Here is a 26,392-nt window from a genome sequence, read left to right as displayed (position 1 = left end):
TCTATTTGTATGTGTGTATCAGTTAGAAAACAAAATGCCCCAAAACGTATTTTATCTCTCTTTTAACTAAGTTTCAGCAATTAAATTCTTCATAGTCAGCATATTATAATGATTCAAGATTCCAAGCAGGAAGGAAATTCTGAGTGTCCTCAGCTACAAATAGTGAAAGCTGACTTCACAGAAGCAAAATTCTTATATGCATTCTTATATGGGTATATGTGACTCAAACTACAAACACTTTAAGAAAGCTAAATAAGCAATTTCACCACCTTCATTCTCAATAGCGAGATTATTCAGCAGTACAACTTGCGACCATCAAAAACAGAATTGCTGTTATGAACCAGGAAACAAAAGATGAACAAATGACTTGTACTGCAGTAATAACCACAAACTGCTAAACATTTGAAAAAAGCTGAAATGCACTATGACATTTTACAAATGGTTTTGTTGAAAATGCTTTGACAAAGTCCTATCATGAGCCATCTGATACGCACTGTCAAACTGACTTTGAATTCTGAGAGCCCTAAGAATGAGAGATATCCAAAAGATCCCATTATCAAGCATTTTGCTCAGCTCTTACAAATGTAGGGGTTGTGACTTCCTTTATCAAGTCAATCCATCTGGATGTCAGTTCTTCTGTAATATCAACCACAGCTATCAAGGTATGTGAGAAAACAGAAGCAGTCATATACCTAATGTTTACCACTATAGAAGAGTAAAGGCAAGAGAGATGTGAAGGGAGAGAAAGGTGAGCCATTACATAAGCCTTGCAGCTGTTTTGATGCCATACACAAATATCATTATTGGCCTGTGATGACATGAACACAATGGCGGTATCTGGCTAATGTTCAAGCTATTCATCTCTAACTATGACTGGCTGCTGCTTGAAAATAGAGGCTGGATATAATCTCATGTACTGCTTCCAAATATTATGTTATCCAATTGGTAACTTTTAAGTTAATACAGCTTTGGGAATAGATAGAAAAGGGGAAGTCATCTTCCATGCAGTTCTGTTTCTCTTGTCTATATTTTATGATATTTAATAAGTAACAGATTATTAGTTACTATATCACATAAAAATGTGCTGGCAGGACATACTGAACAACAGTAAGGGTCTTAAATTAATGATGGGTGTAACCACAATATAAAACAGAGCTGCTCCTTAAAATAAGAGTGTGCCAATGGTTTCAGAAACACTTGAAACATATGCTGTTCAACTTCTTTCATCTTTTAAAGAGGGAGGCCAAAAATCAATTTTCACAGCAAGCAAGGGCAAGTTGAGAAGCTAAATTAAGGATACCATCTTCTGTTGTTGTTTTTTTATATTGAAGCATTTAAAAAATTCTGGCTTGTCTAGTTATTATGCAAAACATCAATGGTACAATAAATCCACCAACATTTCACAGATGAAAATCAAGACACATCAGACCATGAATGCAGAATCCATACTTACAGAGCACTGACTATACAAAGTATTATCACTTGGAAAGGATATGACCACAGAAGAGAAGTATCAGCAGTTTCCCCATTGTGGCTTCTCTTCTCCAGGATATTGTGGAAGAGGTGGGTTAACTCTTATAGACACTAGTAAACATACATTCAAAAAGAATATCATCAGCAATCTTTATTATGGGCCAAAGACCCTATTTGCTCTGCGGAAAAAGTGCACAGCAGATTTATAAACTAAAGACCACTTAAAAACAGGATGAGTGCAATGCTAGATCCATATGAACACGGGTGAAAACACTGCAAATATATACAGTGTAAAAAAAAGTATTTAGTCAGATACCAATTGTACAAGTTTTCCCACTTAAAAAGATGAGAGAGGCCTGTAATTGACATCATAGGTAGACCTCAACTATGAGAGACAACATGAAAAAAACACATCCAGAAAATCACATTGTCTGATTTTTCACAAATTTATTTGCAAATTATGGTGGAAAATAAGTATTTTGTCACCAACAAACAAGCAATATTTCTGGGTCTCACATACCTGTAACTTCTTGAAGAGGTTTCTCTGTCCTCCACTGTAGTAATGGCACCTATTAGAACTTGTTATCAGTCTAAAAGAGACCTGTCCACAACCTCAAGTAGTCACACTCCAAACTCCACTATGGTGAGGACCCAACAGCTGTCCAAGGACACCAGAAACAAAATTGTAGCCCTGCACCAGACTGGGAAGACTGAATCTGCAATAGGCAACCAGTTTGGTGTGACGAAATCAATGGTGAGAGCAATAATTAGAAAATGGAAGAGATACAAGACCACTGAGAAGCTCCCTCGATCTGGGGCTCCATGCAAGATCTCACCCTGTGGGGTCAAAATGATCACAAAAACGGTGAGCAAAAATCCCAGAACCACATGGGGAAGCCTAGTGAATGACTTGCAGAGAACTGGGACCAACATCACAAAGGCTACCATCAGTAACACACTACACCGCCAGGGACTCAGATCCTGCAGTGCCAGACGTGTCCCCCTGCTTAAGCCAGTACATGTCCGGGGCCAACTGAAGTTTGCTAGAGAGCATTTGGATGATCCAGAAGAGTATTGGGAGAATGTCATATGGTCAGATGAAGCCAAAGTAGAACTGTTTGGCAGAAACACAACTTGTCGTTTTTGGAGGAGAAAGAATGCAGAGTTGCTTCCAAAGAACACTGTATCTACTGTGAAGCATGGGAGTGGCAACATCATGATTTAGGGCTGTTTCTCTGCAAAGGGACCATGGTGACTGATCTGTATGCATGAAAGAATGAATGGGGCCATGTACTGTGAGATTTTGAGTGCAAACCTCCTTCCATCAGCAAGGACATTGGCTGGGCCTTTTAGCATGACAACGATCCCAAGCACATTGCCAGGGCAACGAAGGAGTGGCTTCGTAAGAAGCATTTCAAGGTCCTGGAGTGGCCTAGCCAGTCTCTAGATCTCAACCCTATAGAAAACCTTTGAAGGGAGTCGAAAGTCCGTGTTGCCCAGCGACAGCCCCAAAACATCACTGCTCTCGAGGACATCTGCATGGGGGAATGGGCCAACATACCAGGAACAGTGTGTGCCAACCTTGTGAGAACTTACAGAAAATGTTTGACTTCTGTCATTGCCAATAAAGGATGTATAACAAAGTATTGAGATGAACATTTGTTATTGACCAAATACTTATTTTCCACCATAATTTGCAAATAAATTCATGAAAAATCAGACAATGTGATTTTCTGAATGTGTTTTCTCATGTTGTCTCTCATAGTTGAGGTCTACCTATGATGTCAATTACAGGCCTCTCTCATCTTTTTAAGTGGGAGAACTTGTACAATTGGTATCTGACTAAATACTTCTTTTCCCCACTGTACATGGCAAGTTTCAACCTGGGTATCATACAGGAAGTTGTCTTATCCTGGCTACCTCACAGAAACTTGGCAACAGCCAGGGTCACATGGGGAAAATTGTCACCTAGTAAAAACTTTACATGGAATCCAGAGCTCAGAAAGGTTGTCCACCCTTTGTCAAACTACAGCTCTCAGAATCCTCTATCCATCGTGGTCAGTGATACTGCAGTCCAAAACAAGCCATTTTAAAGCTCTCTCTCATCCATACTGAAACGTCTTCTCTGTCACCACACACTTACCAAAATCTGAAACTGTATGTATGCAGCTCTGTTAATTGTAGAAAGAACAGAATACACAACAAAGTCAGCATGAAAATACTCACAGGCTGGCTTTTTGGGCATGCCCCACCATGTAATTTATATTTTGCAACATCCATATTAACAGCCTCATGGTGATCCTTATTATATGCTGACTACACCTGACAAGCCCCAACTTGTGAGCTATCAAAATATTTGACTGGATTAAAAGCCACTGAGAACTGAATTTTAATTGTTTGCATCATTTTCCACAACATATAAAAGTACTGTAAAAAGCAAGTTGGGCATGCGTGTCCAAAAAGCCTGAGGAAAATCCAATATGTATCGATATATGCATTCTCAATAAACTTTATTCCCAGGAATCATATTTGCCCTCACCTGCACTTTTAAGGTCTTAGTTTCTTTCCCTTTCTTTTCTAAAGGAGGCAGTTCTCATGAAATTACACTGAAGATCACATTCTATTCCTAAAAGCTTCTGAAGACATAATTTGCCTTCAGGGCTACATTTTTTCTGGGATCATGGGTTAAAGAGGGTCTCCCCTGGGTACCTGACAGTCTATGGTTACATTATATCACCCCATGTCAATTCAGGTTCAGAGTCGGTCCAACAATGAGGCGAATTAAGTGGTCACTTGGGGCGCAAAACATACGGGGGCGCAGTCGAGACTGCTTTTTCTGATGATTTATTGTAAAACATGATGTTTTGGTGCTTAATTTGTAAAATCTGAATGTACTTTGATGTTTAATAGGCTTTTTCTTAATCCCTCCTTATTATCCAACATTTTCGCTTATCCAATGCTTTTATTTTTCAGTGATTGGTTTGGGGGGGGGCACCAAAATTGTGTTCGCCTACACTTGAAAAATACCTAGGGCCGGCTCTGAGCTCTATTGTAGTATAGAAACCTGGAATGGAGGGCTGTAACTATAGTAGAACATCTAAAAAGCATAGTACATTTCAATGCTGCTAATGCTTTCAGCCACAGTTCACCTAATCAATGTACAAATTCTACTTTTTAATTTTATTTACATCAAATTAAATCAAGAACAGTACTCCATTCTATGTGCCTCCAGTTCAGGATTATAATACAGAGATATGCAGACCCAGCAGATCAGCCTGACAAATGCCTAATACCTAACAGCTAGAAGTTAAAAACCCTAAACAGAGGTAACTACCACCACCTACATACAATCTTTTTCACTGGATTTTCTTATATACTGTTTCTCTTCTACACTGGGATCACACTGCCAGTATCTGTTTAGGCAATACATAAAACAGAATCTAATACAGGTGGCAGAGGTTTAGAGCAGAAGATTACCCTTTCAAGTTCCTTCACTCTTCAAGGAGGATAGTCTGCCCAAGAAGGTTAAAAGGCCCAAAATGAGTTTCAAATCACCTCAAAACAAGTAATGTGCTTACAGTACCCAGAATCCTACAATCCCAACCCAATATGCTTCCTACTTGTTCGGTAGCCATGACTGATCTCTCACTTACTGAAATAAGGGATCCTTTGGTGTCTATCACACTCATGGGCTCCCACATGTGGCCAGGATAGGACTTAGAAGTTAAAGTAGCTAGCAGCATGGAAATTTCAAATCAAAAGAATGACAGCTCACACCATCCCCAGTGGATGAAAGGAAAGGTTATGCAAATATCTACAAGTGTGCTTTGCAACTCAGAGAAAGTACTTGAGGGAAACAAAATTGAGACACCGTACAGATACCATACCATGAGCAAAATGCAGATGAAACTCTAGAATGCTGTATGATTTACAGGTGATCATCAAGAGTTACCAGTTGTTTTAGAATCTGCCATTGCGCCAGATTTGGCAGTTCACTCTGAAACACACCTTAGTAGCAATGAAAAGGGTTGTTGTTCTTAAAATAGCCTCTTGGAATCCTTGATCTTTAATAACTGAGATGCAAATGTGTACTTATTCATACATGGATAATAGGATGCAGGTCAGGAGTTGGCAGAAGGTAGGTTAGGATCTGCTAGTAAATCTCTGGATGATTTGCATGAGACCAGCAACTCCCAGTCATTTATCAATAGCAATGCTGATAAATCAGATTCTTGATTTAGAATCCTCAATATGTAATAACAGAGATAGGTTTGTATTTGAGCATACAAGTCATACCAGCATGATGGAAGTAACCAAGGGTTTTTAAAGATTATGTCAGTAGATAACAACCTCTGGAAGGTTTTACCAAGCTCTGAATAAAACCCTAGTTGCAAACTAGATGTCCAAGACCCAAACTCAGCACCAAAAAGATCCCTACTAGGTAACAAAATGGCCAAGGCACCTATAAACACAATCATTGTATTAAATACTAGGGACTTATACACACTTTAAAATAATCATAAATTAAATGCTGGGGCTGCTTTGAATGCGATTTTCCTGCTTCTTGGCAGGGCGTTGGACTGGATGGCCCACAAGGTCTCTTCCAACTCTATGACTCTTCGAGCAGTTTTCAAGAGAACAAATTGATGCTTCAATGAGATAATGTATGTCATTTTATAATCGGTAAAACCCAGTTTTAACCTACTTTTTTCATTCATTTTCATTCATTCATTAAAAAAATTGTGGAAGATGCTGCCACAGAGCTCTGTGATTCCTGATGTACCACCCCATTTCCAACTTACAACAAACTATACAAATATAAAACATGTTTTCCAGCTTTTTACAGTGATCTCACAATTGAATCACTGTGTGTAACTTTAATTTTATTCTACAGTCAGGAAGTAAGTCCCAAGTTTCCAAATCTCACCTTGTGAGTCATCCTCAGGTATTGAGAAAGTCAAGTTCTTTCTCACTCTAGTTCTTTCTCATTGGGACCCATCAGGATCAGGAGTAAAACACGCACAAGTAAAAATACAAGTAACTGGGAATCTTGATTTTTTTTTTACCTGCTCAATTAACAATTCCACTTTATACAGAAAGATTTCTTTACATACTTCAACTCAAGACTTATGTTTAGTCTTGTCCTGGTGAAAACAAACAGGATTTTAATTTGGGGGAAGAAAATAATGAGTTTGGGAGACACCACTGCAAGCAAAAAACTAAAAAGGGATGAAGAAAAACACAGATGACAGGTAACTTTTTAATTTTTTTTCCAAAGGTTTCTTGTAAAGTAACATAGAATTGTATTTTATGACATCTCATGTTTAAATCATTTGAGAATAAATTACCTTAAGCTACAATGAAATGTATTTAATCAAGAAAATAGTGATTTTATGTTTAGATTTTCACAGGTTTGTAAGATACAGATAAATCAAGCCAAATTTGATTTTTGTTTTATAAAAGACAAAACATTTCTAGGTAGTATATGAAAAAGTTATGTACTCAACTCTATCATTATATAACAGGCAAGTTGGATTCTGTACTTAATTAGGAACCTAGATTTTGGGGGAAATTAATTTAAATCTTCCTTTTAGGTGGGTCTTGCTCTGCAAAAAAAAAGAAAGCATTGAATTTAAATCTTGTTACTTGTACTAATGAGGCAGAAAGAGCTCTGAATTATCTGAACACATACTGCATTAGGAATATAACTGGGACAAACAAATGGATTCACTCCTAAGAGACTGCTACACAAAAATATAATGGGCTGAAATGATTAATGTAGTGTGTAGCTATCTTAATGATAATCCAGAAGCAGCAAAAATGATAACTCTTCCCAATTGTTCTCATGCAAAACACTTTCTTAGTCTTTTGGAAACTTTAAAGTGTAAATCCTTTATTTATTTCAAGTGGTGAGACTTTGCAAGTATTATACATCCATTTGTTACACATTTGCTTTGCTTTAAATTTGTAATGAGTTCTATTGTTTGATGGTTGTTGTTTTCTCAAAGTCAAGGGTGCTTGCAAGCATGCAGAGTTGAAACTACAGTAGAGTCTCACTTATCCAACATAAGCGGGCCGGCAGAATGTTGGATAAGCGAATATGTTGGATAATAAGGAGGGATTAAGGAAAAGCCTATTAAACATCAAATTAGGTTATGATTTTACAAATTAAGCACCAAAACATCATGTTATACAACAAATTTGACAGAAAAGTAGTTCAGTATGCAGTAATGCTATGTAGTAATTACTGTATTTACGAATTTAGCACCAAAATATCACAATGAATTGAAAACATTGACTACAAAAATGCCTTGGATAATCCAGAACGTTGGATAAGCGAGTGTTGGATAAGTGAGACTCTACTGTATATGTTTTTCAGCTTGCACTTACCTAATCAAAAAAGAAACAAACAGGCCCGGTATAATGGCTTGCTTCCTTTCTACACTGTTTTGGTGGTTAGTTCATTTCCCTACTATTAATCTGGAGACCCTCGCTATCCCTCATTGATTGATAGCCTTGCTTTTACTCTTGTAAACAAATTATTAAAGGACCACTAAACCCAGGTGTATTTACCAGCTACAGAGAATTAAGCAGAGACATGTCTTCTTGTGTGGGAGGGGAAGAAAGAAGTGGGAATGTGAGAATTGCCTTTGTCTCCTACAGGGTAAAAAAGAACAGCCAAATAAGACTATTTCCTGGTTCTGAACCTCCTGGCAGCTTTTTATTCTGTCTCTCCCTCTCCTTTCCATCTACTTGCAGTCTTCTTGTAGCCTAAAGTTTTCACTCTTGCGTGCAGACACACATACCAGCTTCCATTCCCTAACCACAGGTGCCTTCCCTCCCCTCCCAGCCCTAGAGGAGCTAGAAGCAGGGTGTAATTCACCAGCCCCACATGTCCTGGCACGCGCTGCTGTCTGCCTACCCAAATTCCCAAGGTGCCACTTTGGAATGTACTGTGCTGCACACTATGCTATTCAGGCCAAATGGCACAATTTCTTCTGGATTTCCTTTCCCACAAGAAAAGTGTAGAGGTTGGCATCATTTCAAAATTGGGAAAAGAGGCAGTTGTCTTTCATCCTCATAAATGCACAGAAAAGAAGGTTGCATAGAAAATTCAGCAACTTGTACTCCCTTCATTGGAGTTATTCTTAATATATAGATTACCATAGAAACTAAATTTTAAAAATTGCATGAGCAGTAGAGATGTCAACAGGGCATTCGAGAAACCAGGCCAGGAAGAAAAGTGTGATTAAAATATAATACAGTAGAGTCTCACATATCCAACACAAATGGGCCGGCAGAACATTGGATAAGCGAAAATGCTGGATAATAAGGAGGGATTAAGGAAAAGCCTATTAAACATCAAATTATGTTATGATTTTACAAATTAAGCACCAAAACATCATGCTTTACAACAAATGGAGAGAAAAAGCAGTTCAGTACACAATAACATTATGTAATAATTACTGTATTTATGAATTTAGCACCAAAATTTTCCAATTTATTGAAAAATTGACTACAAAAACATTGACTACTAAAAGGCAAACTGCATTGGATAATACAGAACCTTGTATAAGCGGAGCTTGGATAAGCGAGACTCTACTGTACCAGAAATATGCTATTTTAAATTGCTGGTCAAACGTCACTTGATGTTAAACTAAAGCAGGGTTTCCAATCTTTTTTCCATTTGTGATCCCTTTTTGCTCAAGAAATGTTTATGTGACCTAAGGTATATAAATAAAAAGGGTATAAAAATCAAATATTTACTGATAATAAATCAGCATTTGCAACTCTTGCTAAAGAGGCTGATTTTCTTGTTTTGTAGAGTACAGCTGAAGCATTTTCTACTGAGGCCACTGCACATTTTTGTAACAGATTTGTGTAAATGGATGGCATTCAGCAAAAATAATTGTAACCCCATTTGGGGTCAAGACCCAGTTTAAGAAGCATTGATCTAAAGCAACAATGTGAATTACTCTTGTAATTTATTTAATTTAAATTGTAAATCTCAGTGGCTATGCTGTTTGAAGCTGATAAAAGTTTCAAACTAAAAACATCTTAATGGTTAATTTCCCATCCTAGTTTAAATGGGAAGGTATATCTGTAGCAAATACCAAATACCTTTCTAATATTTGATGTGTAAACTTTGCTCATTGTACAGAAGGAATGTTCAACAATAAAAATGCCATCTTATAAGTGCTCTAAATAATTGGCATTAAAATGCTTCTGTTTAGCACCATCTATTTCTGCGTTTTATAAAAAAAGCATTACAAATGAAAGCATTCTATCTTACAACATCTATTTCTGCAAGAAAACAGTGTTAAAATTAAAAGTATTTTATCTTACACAATCTATTTCTGTGTGTGTCTGCGTGTGTGTGTGTGTGTGTGTGTGTGTGTGTGTATAGGCAAAGTAACCACAACCATTAAATATGAAACTAAATGCAATATAGCAAGCCATGTGTATTTTATGCATATGGCTGCCCAATTCATATGAAAGAGGGGGGAGGGTCTACCCTTTCCATTAAAAAGACTGCCTAGAAGAAATAACCCAGACTTTGCATTCCATTGCTTTATATATAAAGGCTGCTCTGACAATAGAAATGTGCTGAATAAAACTATGTCAAGTAAGAAAGCACAACACGTTTTCAAGTGAAGAGAAGGATACCTATTCCTTCTTTATATGTGAATGGAGCAGATATACAAATGGCCCTCACATCACAACTATTATGACTGACAGGATGAAAGAAGGTGCATCAAGAAAGAAACAGTCCCAGTGACGGTTTTCACTATGTAGACATTTAAAAGGCTTATTACAAGGTCCTGAATTACAATGATTTTTTAAAACCAATGTTTCTTCACACCCTCAGGTTGGTGGTAGTGGTGGAGTATGGAAGGAGAAATGTAAAGGTGGAGGAATTAAGAATCATGTAGCCTGCATGTTCTATTTAGATAGTTTGAGAAGAAAGGATTTCTGGTTATTAGATTAGATACATCAAATACATCTTCAATTGCCCTAATCTCATGTCCCCTTGCCCAGATTATTATTTCTGTTTAGGAATAGACAGATTTGCCCTGTCAAGTAGCAGGTTAACTGTAAAGCTACATGTAAAAGTCATTAAAAGAGCAACAAGAGCCTATTTCCAATTCATGAATTACAAGTGAATTCAGTTGTACTTACACTTCACTTATTAAAGCTAGAATATCTAAGCCACATGTGTCAAACTCAAGGCCCATGGGCCATATCCAGCCCACCATGGCATTTTACATGCCCTTTAGATGCTGGACAACAACTGCTATATTCCTCATCATGATTGGAGCTGATGGCAGTTGCGATATAGTAACATCTGGAAGGTTGCAGTTTGTTCTGTTTAGTCAGGACAGTGGTGTTTAAATTTAGATACCTGGCTTGTAGATATGGTATCTGGTGTCAAAATGTCCTTAAACCTTTCCCCAACCTCAGCACCACAAGTGCTGTTGAGTTGCAATTCACATTATATCTAGTCCCCATGGTGGATAATCAAAGAGTTGTTATTCAACATCTGGGGATTCAAATGTGTAAATATTAAAGAGCACTAACCATTATGTAAAAAAATTATAGTTGGCCATCTGTATTCTCCATCCATGGATTCAATGGCCCTTTGAAGGCAACCATAAGGCTGATGTGTCCCTCAATGAAAATGAGTTTGACACCCCAGATCTAAAGACCACTTAGGTTAGTGGGCAGTTCATTGAGTTCCTGGTGTAGATCTTTAGGTCCACTACTAATCACTAGAAGTATTCATATCTTACACACATCTCTAGATATGGGAGATTGGCAGCACTTACATAAATACCAAATCCACATATCCACAATACATAGTCAGCAAAAAAAATGTTCATAGTTAGCTTATGCTTAATGCCAATCCTAATAGTTATATTCCTACATTATTCAACCCCCCCCCCTTTAAAAACATGGACAAGTAGCTATAGATAGGTAAATGAATAAGATGGAGTCTACATAAAAGAAAAGAAAATATGAACATCTGAATTTTACTGAAAAGGAAAACACCATAGATTTTAGCTTCTCTGGACTCTCAAGAGCCCTGCTTTCATGAAATGCAACAAAAAGCAATTCTAAAATGTGGGAAGTGATTTTCTGGTCTGTTCTCAACAAGCTCCATAAGCAGAAGGAACCCAACTTCAGACATTGTACCCATGATTTCTGCTAGCTGTACATAGGAGATTCCCCTTCTGCACCACAAAAAACTTCCCACGCCACAAAAGAGAAGAGTGATTTAACACATGTTTTCAACAGTAGACATATGCCCGACTGGAAGATTCAAATGTCAATCCCGTACTCCCAAGACAAATATATCCCATGACAACGAGACTGTGACAAGCTCCTTTAATGTTAATCTGTGAGAGTTTGATCCTTCGCAATGTTGAAGTTAGACACAATTACTTTTTTGAAAGGGAGTGCGCTCAGGAAAGCCACTCACTTGTGGGATAAGGATGAAAATGTATAGTAATGGGTAAACCAGCAAAATCAGATGATATATGATACGTAATGAATAACGGAACATAGTGATTTGCAATGCTACAGGACTAAACACGATGATTAGATGATGCTACCTCTCCCCTTTAGACATTAAGGATAAGGTCCTTAATGTCTAAGTCTTGGTTTATAACTGCATTTTGTTCTGAAGACTTTGGCAACACAAAGCATTCCAGCTTCATTTTAAAGTACTGATTGGCCAGACTGAGAAAAGGTGAGAAGGTAATAATAATAATAGATTCACCTTAGAGTTGGCATAAAATGGAAATTACTTAAAGGCACACTATGACAGCAAGACAACTACAGTTATGTTTACAAAAACAATATTTATCACAACAACTTTGGACTATGAAGTGACAGGCTGCACAACCCAGACCTCAGTGCCTTCATGTATATGTATTAAAATTCATGTTATTTTACAAAGAGCAAATAGACAGGATCTGACTGGTAATTTACTCATTCCTTAAGATGTTTCACTTATAACCTAATAAAATGATTGCAGTGTAGAAGGTTCTAACTTTCTTCAATCTGGTGCAATTCAGATGTGTTGGACTAAATCTTCAAAAAGCTATGCTGGTGGCTATTGGTTTTTGGAGTTATTAGTTCAACACATCAAAAGGTCAACAAGTGCTTAGGATGCCCCAGTCTGCCCTTCATTTTAATAATCTATTCTTGCTATTAAAGCTTATCAGAATCAAGCACCCATATTCCACACACAATACACACATCCTAAGTGACTGAAGAAAATGCAAAAAAATCAGAAAGCCTGTTTTGAGTTGTGTGCCTTCCATACAATGATTTTTATTATCCTTTCATCATCCTGATGAGTTTTAAATGGGTCAAATAACCCAACATCCTAGTCATCACATGTACTATTAATCCATCATCCTGTGTAATTTCAGTATGTCCTACTTATTATGATTTAGTTCCTTGTCTGGTCTATTTACTCATATACTAAAACCCGTCTGTCAACATTTGGTGACAACCAATAGCTCCATATTTGCAGCAATTTACATTTTGCTTAAATTTACTGCATATGCCAAGCTCTCACTTTACTGATGCTAAGAATGCAGCAACGCAATCTATAAAAGATATGTGGGGGAATGCCATAAAATCCTGATCTTAGAAGCTATGTACACATAGCTTCTAACCTTAGCAAGCACTATCTTTAGCTTCTGTTGATATTGCCAACTGCAAAAAAACAGAAAATATAAGAATATTGTGAATCTGTAAAATTGATAATTGGACACATTTAATTCTGATTAATAGCAAAGAATTTGCATTCAATGCAAGTTGGTCAAATTGTTCTACTAAACCTCAGGATAACTTTTGACAGATGACTAACTCAGTGCTCTTGTTGATACGTCATTTGTGATGCTTTGATTGTTTTCTCAGCAATAATTGTTGTTTTTCTTTGTTATACAAATAATATCCTGCTATATGTTGTTGACTGATTTTCCAATTTGCAAATTTCTCTTGTTACAACTTAATATCTTCTTCACATAGTTTTAACTGGTGCTGTTCAAAAAACCAAAATTTATTTTAGTTCATTGGTGAGTATCTACTTGTGACATGGACTACAATGCTGGAGTTGTGGCCAACCTTTACTAAAGTGTGATATCATAGGCTAGCATGAGCTGATTATGAAAAATAAACAAAATACTTGTAAACATATCTTACGCTCTACTGAACTGCCACTAATGGGAAAAAATTATGCTTTCTTCTAGTTGGTAATCTGTTACCTAATTCTGGAAAATCTTACTCCTGCCTAGTACTCCTAAGTATTTTTACCTAGTCTCCTATAAATCCCAACTTATTGGTAAAATAAAAACTAGAGCTGATGAAATGGAACAACCAGAGGATGGATAATAACATTAATTATATATTGAAGTGTATGTGTTTTTCCTGTTTAGATTGACTTCTGTCTGCAGTGTTCAGCAACGAATGTGTGTGTTTGTGGAATAGGGAATACATTCAACAATAAAGAATGTGCTCAGTTTCAGTAAGAGATTTAGGAGATCATCCACCCTCCTCTTATTTAAATATCAATTGTCTTTACAACCAGTGATATCTTTACATACTTTCATAATCTATATTGCAGAATCTTTAATGTCTCATTTACCTTCTTGCAACATTTTGTGTCTCGGATTGTTTAGGGAAAGTGATGTCAGCATTTGTAGAGTTCATAAACAACTTTTTCTTTCTTTCTTTCTGGGATATATATCACAATTGTATACCCATACCAGTAGAGTCTGGCCTGGTTGTGATTTCCAAGGAAACTGATTTAGTGGTGGATAACTTGATTAAAATATCAACATAGTGTGAGACTGCAGTTAAAATAATGAATTCCACGTTGAGGGCTATTTGAAATGGACCACGGAAATTAAAACTGTTAATAATGCCTTCATACACATATATAGTGAAACCTTTCCAAGAATTCTGTGTACAGCTCCTGGCATTGCATCTCAAAAAGTGTTATTGAGGAGCCAGAAGCAGTATAGAAAAGAGCAAACAAAATAATGAGAAAACTGGAGTATTGCCTCTAAGCCAAATTTGCAAAACTTACACAATTTCAATGTAGAAAAAACTGGTGTGATGTAGTGATGATCATGAACTCAAATGACTGTAATAGATGATAACAGTTATCACAGTGGCAATAAAAACTTCAAGTATCAAAGACAACATATTCTGAATAACAGTTGCTGGTGAACATGAATGAAAGAGTGGCCATCATGGATATACTATGTTGGACTAAATAATCCACCAGAACTGAAACAAACTCTCTGCATACCCAACCAGTTTCATTTTATTCCATACATGTCTACTTAGTAACATTTTACTTAGATTTAAGAATATGCAAAGTACATAAATGCTCTAAGAAAGAAAGAAGATGCTCTTCACATTACAGTTTGAACACAAAACCATTAAGTTTACTACAGAAAAATATGTTCACTACAGCAGCATGAGGACTAATATTATATTATTTGCATAAATTATAGCCAAACTAGTCTCATGGCCTTGTGAAACATGTCCGCAGAAGAAACTGTAGTTAACATGGATGGACAGGTTTATCGTGGCCAAATGCTAACTGTTGATCAATGGCATAGAAATGGTTAATTCATATTCATAGTCTGTATTAGTTTCACTTTTTGCTTGATAGTTCAATGCTGATAAAGGATCTACAGTTGGGAATTGACCAAGTCAGCAACCTTCTTGAATATAGTTCACATAACTATTGTGATGGGAGATGGGCAATGCCTACGTACTTTGCTTTCCTTTGTTGGCTTTTGCACTCTGTAACTCTTGGGTCCCACCCTGGGGAGGTCCATGCCAGTTCAGGGAACTCCCAACCAAGCATCATCCATGAGTTACTCTGTGTGGAATTAGTGGTTTAGAGACCAGTTCTACCACTTGCCGCCTAACCTCAACAATAAAGCAACTGAGATGTATTCTTTGCTGCATCGTTTAGGTCCTGTATAGCTTAGCTTATCAACAGTGACATGTGTCAGTTTGTGATACAGAACTAAGTCTTTGAGATATCTTGAATTATATCCACTTAAATCTCAGAGATGACATGCCTCGTAGAAATTATACTTGGTAAAATGGAGGCAGTCAGAAAATTGAAGATCAGACAGTCAATCAAGGAACGCACAACCGTTAAGTCTACAGGATTTTAGTGGGCAGATCATTGAGGTCTTTAATTCATGTGTGTCACTGAAATTATTAATACATTTGTGTGGAAGGTGTGTGTGTGTGTGTGTGTTGCCAACCACAGCTTCGTGACCTTGCCTAATAGTTATTTTCTAGCCTTTTTATTTCATTGAACATTTGTTGACAACTATTAAATTCTACCATTCCTCATGGCTTTGCAAAATTTACTTTCTTTCAGTAAGGTTTTCAATGCCCTCTTAATGTTTCAGGGTCTCATATGCTAAGATAAGATATGAATTTGTATTCAGGATATGTATCTGTAACACAGAAGGGGTGGGTGCTATCACTGTAGGTGTCTTCTTGCATTCATATTACTTCATCTGATGTAAGAGAAAGTTTACTGCTAGGAGCTGGCAGAACTTGCTTAAAGATACAGTTAGGCCTCTGTATCAACAGTTTCTGCTTCTAGATTCCACAACCCACAGCATCCAAAAAAAATCCCAAAGGTAAACCTTAATTTTACTATTTCATATAAGGGACCCCATTTTACTATGTAATTATTGATAATGAGATTTTAGCATCTATGGGTTTCACTTCTTATAGTAGAAATGTTTAATCTATTCAGGGCAAATATACAGTGGCCCTTACTTATTGTGTAGGTACTTTCCTAAACAGGAAACTACCCTTTCCTATTACAATGAGTCTGTAGCTAATCCAATAATGGCATTGGTGGTTGGAGTGTGGAGAGATGGAGTCTGGAGAGATGGGAAAGGCATTTAATTTCATTGTACAATAGTACAATGACAAAAAGCTATTCTATTCTATTGAAATAATATATAAAATCCTCTGAAACTCAAGAAGTAACTAGCATTAAAATATCTGCATAATATATCCCTGCATTATTGTAGGACTCAACATACAGATTGTCCCTTTAAAAACCTCATTTCTGTGACATATCCTGCCATAATCCACTACCTTTCTGTAGAAATGTAAAACTTGTTTCCCTGATACCCAATGTAAATACAATTTAATATAACTTGAAACTGCAGCTATTTTTCCCTTCTGTGCTCTTGCCAAGTCATTGGCTTCCCAGTTCAGGGTACACACCTCTGGTAATGCCAGGGCTGGAACTGTTCCAGATGTGTTAATGTTTCTGCCCTGAGAAAGAAAAGACAGGGGGAAAGGTGTGTGAGAAAAGATGATGCATAAAACAACATAAAAGTTGCTACCTGCAATTTTTATGTTGTTTTAGGCATCGTCATGAAGTGTGAGCCTTTTCTCCTGGTTTAATGCCAACACAAACCAAAATAAATGAGAGCAATGCTTATTGTATTAGTCCAGCCAATCCCTCTGGCTTTCACAATTTAGGATAATTTATCTACCCACATTTCATACTATAATAAGGACAATACACAACTCATAACATTAAGGATAACACACAAAGGAGCCTGTAGCATATCTGAGGAGAGGCACCATTACACTATGCTCTTCCTCACACACAGATATGAAAAGATGCTGCTGTTGACACTAAAATATCTGCTCACTGTAAATATTTTCACTTCCTATATTTTTCAGAAATTAAGTCTTGTACAAACCACGATGTGTCCCAGATCAGTTGCCACCAGCGTGTGTCCTGAAAAACATTTGACCAGCAAATCAGCAATAATAATGGGATCTAACCTATCATATGGGAAGCTTTCAGGTAATCTGTTTTTTTAAAAAAACAAATCTCCCCAAACAAGTATTTTATATAATTTAATCTATTTTTTTCAAATTTGTTTGTATTTTCCCTACAAAAAAGTAATACTTGACAAGATTACCGAAATGCAGTCAGGGGGCTATTTCATTACATCATTTCCTATCTAATACTGAACTAAACAAAAAGCATGGCAGTTGCAAACCCTTTGGCCTCCTAATAAATACCTCTAGTGTATGAAAACAGGGTTTAAAATGCTGCATTTACACCCCAACGGGCTTTCCTATTTGTATTCATACTACATAAAAGTCAGTGCTTTCCAAGTAAACCATTTAAACCAGTTTCCTTGGAAAATAAAAGGACGTTTGTATTATTTACATTGGTCTTTTAGATTTGAATTATCAGTGGAATTGAGTCCGACCCCCCGCCCAAAAATAGGGTTTCCCACAAGATGTTTAGTCTGTATATCCATCCAGTCTTTACATAATAAGACAATGTACAGTAGAGTCTCGCTTATCCAACATTAACGGGCCGGCAGAACGTTGGATAAGCGAAAATGTTGGATAATAAGGAAGGATTAAGGAAAAGCCTGTTAAACGTCAAATTACATTATTTTACCAATTAAGCCCCAAAACATCATAGACAGAAAAAGCAGTTCAATACACAGTAACATTATGTAGTAATTATTGTATTTACTAATTTAGCACTAAAACATCACTTTCTGTCCCTATGATAATTGGATTTTGAAAAATGTGACTTGTTGTGGAAACAAGGAATGGTGATAAAGCTTCAGTTGAGACACTTTTCCCCCATGATAACTCTTCTAGGGGTGAATTTTCCTTCTGAGGAGTAGATTTCTCTCACTTCCTGTTGTCTCATTCCCGTTTGTAACTATGAGTCATTTGTAAGTCAGATGTTTGTAGTTCTGGGACTGCCCGTATTTCCTTTTGTCTTATAGTGTGTCATCTGAATTATATAGAGCATTCTACACGTATCTTTGATGTCCCAAAATCTATTTGATACAGATTGAACATTATTATTGCTCTTGACATTATGCTATGGAGAAGAATAATTCCCCTCTCCCAAAGATCATAGGAAAAACTTAGATCCTAACAAAAAGCCTCACAAAATGCAGTTTGGGCTTTTGTAAAGATACTGGCTCTCTTCAGAAGATACAACAGAATTTCCTAGTTTGAAATCATTACATTTTAGAGACCATACCATATGACCCCCGTATCCCTGGGGGGATACCTTCGCATATACCAAATTGACACCTGAAGCCATGGATAATAGCAATAGAGGACCTAGATCTGTGGTTCCCAACCTGTGGTCCGTGGACCACCAGTGGTCCCCAAGAACTAAAATATGGTCTGTGGCCTTACTGTTTCTACACCGTTGCAACAAGAGCGACTGATTTCGCAAAATCCTCTTATAGTGCCGACACAACAGGGATGTCGGGAGGGGAAAGGCTAACTACCCATGAAAGGCACAACAACAAGCCTCCTGACTGCTGCTTTTCCTCCTCCTCCTTCCTCCCCTTGAGCGGAGCCATTCCACGTGGCACCTGGAAGCAGAGGCACCTTGGTGTCTTCATTTTAGGCCTGTTCCTGGGCTTATTTAGGGTGCTGATTCAGAAAATTGCATTGGATAGACCACAGATTATTAAATATGGTTTTCTGTGGGTGAGCAGATGGAGACTACTGGATGGCATATGTTCAGTATTAGAAACTAGAGCTGATGTGGTCTATCCAATGCAATTTTCTGAATCAACACCCCAAATAACTAAACCAAATCCAAAACCAATTCATAACCCTTTTGGTAGTAATGGTGGAGAGTGGTCCCTAGTCAAAGTGGTACCTGGTCAAGTGGTCCCTGGCCAAAAAAAGATTGGGAACCACTGATCTAGATAGATCTATAAACACTTCCCTGGGAAGGGGGGGAGATTTCTTTTTTGTAACATGGGTAAATTAAACTGTGGAAATTGAATCTATTGATAAAGGGAATAGTGTATAGCATTTTATATAATAAATCCAAAAGATTTTTTTTCAGGAGCTCACTCAATATAGATCACCCTGTAAAATCCATCATCAGTCAGTTGTCACAAGCTGACAAGTTGATTAATAAAACCTACGCACACTTTCTCAAAGAGCAATTAACTAACTCTCATTAGTGGTTAATACAATGCTTAACTATCCTGGCTATGGGAACAGAAGGGTGGATGTGCACACAAAAGAGTGTCTAATCTAGGCAAAGCAATCTGAAACACGCCAGTAAAATTATTCTGATTCACTAATTAGGAAGGACAGTAACAGGAGGTGATGTTTATTTCACTTTTCTCTTCATTCCTTTTATCTTGGTCACCTAAAAATGCTTTTTAAATTAACATGCTCCTTTCACACAATTAAGGAATAAGGGAGCAGGTGAGCCCATCCCAGTTCTTTCCCAGCCTAGCCCTCCCTATATTCCCCCATCTGTAGACATGATACATCATTCTGTCTTCACCAATGTTAACCATATTTAGGTAAAGGTAAAGGTTTCCCCTGATGTTAAGTCCAGTTATGTCTGACTCTGGGGGTTGGTGCTCATCTCAATTTTTAAGCCAAAGAGTCGGCATTGTCTGTAGACACCTCCAAGGTCATGTGGCTGGCATGACTGCATGGAACGCCGTTGCCTTCCCACCAGATCTACTCACATTTGCATGTTTTCGAACTGCTAGGTTGGCAGAAGCTGGAGCTAACAGCAGGCGCTCACTCCGCTCCCCGGGTTTGAACCTGGGACCTTTCGGTCTGCAAGCAGCTCAGCACTTTAACACACTGAGCCACCGGAGGCTCCAACCATATTTAACACCATATTAAATAATCCAAGATTTTAAATCAACTATATATCAGTCCTCAGTTTAATGTGGATGGTTAATATTTGCAAAGTATTTGAAAGAGCAACTGAAATTCCTCCACTGTTCAGTCAGTATGTAGCATTTTAAACATGATCCATCTGCAGATCCATCTGAAACAGGAAGAACTGTAGACAGGTTCTGTGCCGTCAAGCTTTGGTTCATGGCTTTAAAAAACATATAATCAAACGAGCAATCACAGACTCCACTTTATCCTTAAAAAATGAAACACAAGCAAATCATGCCATCTCTGCTGATAACACGAAGTGTGTGGATGCACTCAAAATAGTGTGTTGAAATCCAAATGGATGAAGACACTAAAACATGAGTGGTTACCCTACAGCATGGTGCCCTAAGCAGTCTAAGCAGATGATCTATGCTTCTGACATTGACATCCATTTATGACTAGATACCATCCTGCCTCTAAGGAACTATATTGCTGCCTGCGTTCTCATTCAGAAAATAGGATACATAATGCAGTCAATGTGTGGGGCCATCTCCAAAAGATAAATTCAAGGGAGGAAAACTCAAATTAATTACCTACTTCATTCTATCACTGAGCTGAACTTAGAATTATGAACACAGCAGATCTAGTTCATGCCTTACTCTTTCCACCTGTAATCTTTGTGTCTAAGCAGTTAAGGCTCCTCAGCCCAACAAGCCTTTGCATGCAGCCAGGAACTTAGTCATAGGCATCACTGCCTACTTGTGCAGCTGTGCTTCGAGGCAATGTACGCCCTGCTGCCATTTTATTGTTAAGAGTTGTGGTTTGAAGATTTTTTTTCTGTAGAATACAAACACCATTGTTTTAACTATTTTCTTGAAATACAAGAACTGCTGCCAAAGACAGCATCAGAAAACACCTCTACCAACTGCACTCAATGCTGAGCTTATCAGTTCCACATCCTCCATTATTCCATAGATGAAAACCAAGACACGTTTGGCCAAGCAATATCAGAATATAGTAAAAATGGCAAAACGTGTTAATGAACCTATTCAAAGCAGCAGTTTACTTTTGCCTGAGTCTGTTGAAAACGCCATGGTCCTATCCCCTCCTTGCCTTCTTGCTAAGTTAATTGAATACAAACTAGTTTGCATTTTGAACTCAGTTTGCAACAACTGAAGTAACAAAGGAATAAAGGAGGAGGAAGAGGGAGACACTGGGGAATTTTAAAAGCAGCTGAAAAGTTGAGTGACTAATTGGGACAGTTGGTGGATATGCTGTTCAGCTATTACATTAAGAAAATCAGAACATGGGCCTATCAAATCCAGTATACCATTTTAAGTAATGGTGGGCTGCAGTGCATCTGAAAAGGTAACACACTGAGATTAAAAATGAACAATTTCTTGACATTGCTCCCCAACAACTGGTATTCAGGACCTTACTGCATTTGAATATGTAGAGTTCCATTCACTTTGTCTAATACAGTAGAGTCTCACTTATCCAACATAAACGGGCCGGCAGAACGTTGGATAAGCGAATATGTTGGATAATAAGGAGAGGTTAAGAAAAAGCCTATTAAACATCAAATTAGGTTATGATTTTACAAATTAAGCACCAAAACATCATGTTATACAACAAATTGGACAGAAAAAGTAGTTCAATACGCAGTAATGCTATGTAGTAATTACTGTATTTACAAATTTAGCACCAAAATATCACGATGTATTGAAAACATTGACTACAAAAATGCGTTGGATAATCCAGAACGTTGGATAAGCGAGTGTTGGATAAGTGAGACTCTACTGTAGTTCCCTTTCTACACAAAGTTGTTGGAAGGGCCCTTGGAGGTCATCTAGTTCTACTTGGTGCAGGTTTTTTCCAACCAAAGCACCCTTGACAGAAAGCCATCTGTTTAACTTTCTCCAGCTAAGAAGAATCCATAACCGTAGAAAACATGTTAAATAGCTCTTATGATTACGAAGCGTCTCTGAAAATAATGCAGATACAGGTTTCCATGTAAGTTTCTTCCATTATAACTCTGTCACCTGAAAGAATTACAGTATGCTCCACAATTACTCAGATTAGGATTTAACATGCATATATATGATAAAGGTGTTTGCATGTGTGGACAAATAGATAGTTTTTGGGTTCCCTCCACATCAAATTCTTGGACCATGACTCCTAACTATTATTATCAGTAGAAAGGCCAATTGAAAAGTGTGAGCACCTGGTTTAAAAAACAAAAACAAAAAAACAACCCAGAATAAAAAAAGCCTTTAACATCCATACCCAAAGATTAGTATGGCATAAAAACCACATATTCCTTAGCAAACTATACGAGTATCACTTTTCAGAATCATAGTGAGGAAAACAGAAAAATATTTCCTATGCTCCTCAGAACTAGATCTAAAGGAATGATATCTCATAACCTCTACCAAAAAGCAGGGCATCCCTACTTGAAGCAATACTTGGATGTTTGCTCCTTCAGTATCTTAATGGTGGATCAAAAGGGTTCAGTTGCTGCTTCAATCTGTTTCCACCCTCCCTGGTCATGTTCACATTTCAAGGACCAAAGGAGGCTGGGCAAACCATGGGTCACATTGCAATAGTTTAACAACTATACTGACCAGATGTATTGATCAGAATTCCTTCTATTTTTCTCATTTCCTCTTCTAATACAAGCAATTTGGGTCTCACCTAAAAACACATAAAAGACCACAGAGCACTACATGGACATTATCTAAACCAGTGTGGTCTAACCTTTAGTTACCTGAGGGCCAATCAAACTTTAGTATAGGTATGTGAGGGCCAGAGAAATTCCAAAAAGAAAAATATTTTTCCAATAAAAAGGGCAAGGGCCAACAAAAATGAATTGGTGGGCCGCATGCAGCCCACAGGCCGTGAGTTGGACCACAATGATCTAAACAATACATTTAGGAAAATGTTCTAGGATTGAAGGCAGAAACATATAATGCTTCCTTCTCATTTTGCTCCTCTGGATATCAGACCTAGCCAGGACCGGAATAGTTCAAAATTATTGTTACAGTTCCATAAAATCAACAAATGAACAGCTACAATTTTTAACCAACTTAGATTATTTCTTTCCATCATTCCTGTAGATAATCATCATCTGGGTCAAGACGCCAGAACTTTAACCAATTATTCACAAGAAGTGGCTGGGAATTCTACCAATAATGAATTTACAACCATTGTACTGCCTGTGCTTTACCTCATCCTATTCCTGGCAAGCATCTTGCTGAACAGTTTGGCAGTATGGATTTTCTTCCACATCAGAAACAAAACAAGCTTTATCTTTTATCTCAAAAACATTGTGGTTGCAGACTTGCTGATGACCCTGACATTTCCATTTAAAATCATTCAAGACTCAAGGCTGGGGCCGTGGCACTTCAATACTTTTCTTTGTAGATATACGACTATAGTGTTTTATGCCAACATGTACACTACCATTATGTTTCTTGGACTTATTAGTATTGACCGATATCTGAAAGTGGTGAAACCATTTGGTGATTCCAGGATGTACAGTATGACTTGCACCAAGATCCTATCTGCATGCGTTTGGATCCTGATGGCATTTCTAGCTTTGCCAAATGTGATCCTTACAAATGGTTACCCAACTTGTAAAAATATGGGTGACTGCTTAAAACTGAAGAGTCCTTTGGGAGTCGAATGGCACAAAGCAGTCATTTACATCAACAACAGCATGTTTTTGATTGTCCTGATAGTATTAATTGGGTGCTACATTGAAATATCAAAGTATATCTATAAATCAAGCAAGCAGTTTATCAGCTGTTCAAGTCGTAAACGAAAGCACTACCAAAGCATAAGGGTGGTAGTAGCTGTTTTTTTCACTTGTTTTTTACCATACCATTTATGCAGAATACCTTTCATCTTTGGCCATCTGGATAAATTGTTAGATGATTCAGCACACAAAATCCTTTATTACTGTGAAGAAGTGACTCTTTTCTTGTCTGCATGCAATGTGTGCTTAGATCCAATCATCTATTTTTTCATGTGCAAATCATTTTCTCGAAGATTTTTCAGGAAATCAAACATGCGAACAAGGAGCGAAAGCATAAGGTCACTTCAGAGTGTCAGGCGTTCAGAGGTGCGCATATACCATGAATATGCTGATCTATGACATCATCTTCAAAAGCAAGATTTTACTGACTTTTACCACTATGTTTTCTGATTGTAAATAAAATATTTGGTTATAAGTGCTCTACCATTTGACAGTTTCACTACTGTTCAATCAGTAATCATTAGAAAAACCGCAGAGAATATTTGTAGACTAAATTGGTATTACAGCATACGTTTTTGTGTTTGCTAGTGGCTCCCATGTCAATGGAGTTGTGAACCTGCTTTAGGTATAATCCTCAACTATAAAAAAATGATCCTTTTCAGAAACTGGGTAGTTCTTTTAATGTTCAGAGTAAAGCCTGAACTAGATTCATCATCCCACTGACATGAAAGCCACCAAACCTTTGCTGGTAGACACTGTCCACTTCATCACATGAATGAAATGTAATGTCAATATTCAGTTTTCATATGCTTGGTTAGAGGACACAGTTATAAGGTTAAGGTAAAGATTTTTACCTGACATTAAATCTAATCATGTCTGACTCTGGGGGTTGGTGCTCATCTCCATTTCTAAGCCAGAGAGCCAGTGTTATCCATAGACACCTCCAAGGTCATGTGGCTGGCATGACTGCATGGCGCACCGTTACCTTCCTGCTGGGGCAGTACCTATTGATATACTCACATTTGCATATTTTCAAACTGCTAGATTGGCAGAAGCTGGGGCTAACAGTGGAAGCTCACCCCGCTCACCAGATTCGAACTGCCGACCTTTGAGTTAGCAAATTCAGCAGCTCGGTGGTTTAATCTGCTGCGCCACCAGGGGCTCCTATAAATAGTTATAAATAGTGAAATCAAAAGAAACTGAAATGCAAATACACAGACAATGTTAACTAGCTTAACATAATCCATAAATAAAACAACAACTGGGCAGCAGCACAGATACTTGCACTGATGAGTTGATTAAAACATAGGCAATGTGATAAAAGTCTTTGTCTCTTATAAGCAACTGGAGATAGAATTGAAACTTTGGATGAACTCTTGCTCAGCTGTTTCCCATAGGCATAGCTTAAAAAACGACCATCTTGAAGACAATAACAACTATTCCCTCACTGATTTTCTGGGGGTCATCTTTAGACCTTAACTGTATTTAAAATGGAATAAACGGGCTACTCTCTTAGCAAAGGGATGTATTTATACAAATCTGACATTAGAAGGCTAAACAAAAGTGGAGGCACACACAACCAATGAATAGTGTTATCAAATAACACAAATAAATTCAGAAAATTAGAAGAGTATGCTGAGACACAACTTTTATGGATTTCAGAATCATTAGAGTGGTTATATTGTGCCATCTAGTGGAGAAAAGCTTATTTAACACTTGGAACAAGTTGACAAAGATCGCTAACTTGAAGTTAAAGCTTTTTTTACATTTCACAATTATAGCACAATGATTTGATATCAACTGTTCTATCCTGTAAAATTCTGGGAGTTGAAAATGAGGAGGGATATTTATTGTTCACAGCTGTAGACCAGCAACAAACCCCAGAGCAATAGAAAGTGTGAAAGTACCCTTACCAACTGTTTCTGAACTGTTCAAGTCCAGCTATGCCACAAAACATAAATTTTGCCTAAATTTGGCTGCAGTCAAGTTAGCTCAGGAATCTTCTCCAGAAGATCATTTAATCCTTTAAATCCCAACATTATAAGCCATTTAAATAGTAAGCAAGAGTTCAGGCTAGATAGAATTCACTATGTCTCAAGAGAGCCCACATCACATATTCTTCTTGAGGGAAAAATAAATACCAATTAGCATTAAATCCAGATAACATCTGCTTATAGCACTTCCTTCTAATCCTTTTCATGCATCAAGTGAGTGGGAAGTATTAAAACGAGACAATATGACACAAGGTTTTCTTTATTACGCCTTACTGAAAGCCATAAAATTCAAAAGATTAGAATATGCCATTTTGAGTATTTCTAAATGTCAGATCTTTAAAAATACATCTTATGAGATGCAGTATGCTACACAGTCTAAAGGTGGCAATACACTGTTGTTGAAACATTGAATGTTTGCCAATTTTATATTTTATGGTTGGAAGCTGCC

The 26,392-nt window shown here is 37.4% G+C and overlaps 2 protein-coding genes across 6 annotated transcripts in view; one reads left to right on the top strand and one right to left on the bottom strand.

Annotated features, from left to right (window-relative positions):
* med12l (mediator complex subunit 12L) overlaps positions 1-26,392 on the bottom strand; it is a 178,650-nt gene that overhangs the window by 83,947 nt on the left and 68,311 nt on the right. The gene's annotated exons all lie outside the window — the stretch shown is intronic.
* On the top strand, positions 6,637-24,420 carry gpr87 (G protein-coupled receptor 87). The gene is made up of 3 exons (XM_008106164.3): positions 6,637-6,725; positions 17,236-17,362; positions 23,310-24,420. Exons 2-3 carry the CDS (start codon positions 17,260-17,262, stop codon positions 24,347-24,349), a joined length of 1,143 nt encoding a protein of 380 aa, XP_008104371.1. The 5' UTR covers positions 6,637-6,725; positions 17,236-17,259; the 3' UTR covers positions 24,350-24,420.

Source organism: Anolis carolinensis, chromosome 3, assembly GCF_035594765.1.
Source record: "Anolis carolinensis isolate JA03-04 chromosome 3, rAnoCar3.1.pri, whole genome shotgun sequence".
NCBI lineage: Eukaryota > Metazoa > Chordata > Lepidosauria > Squamata > Dactyloidae > Anolis > Anolis carolinensis.
This window is presented reverse-complemented; position numbering and strand designations above follow the sequence as displayed.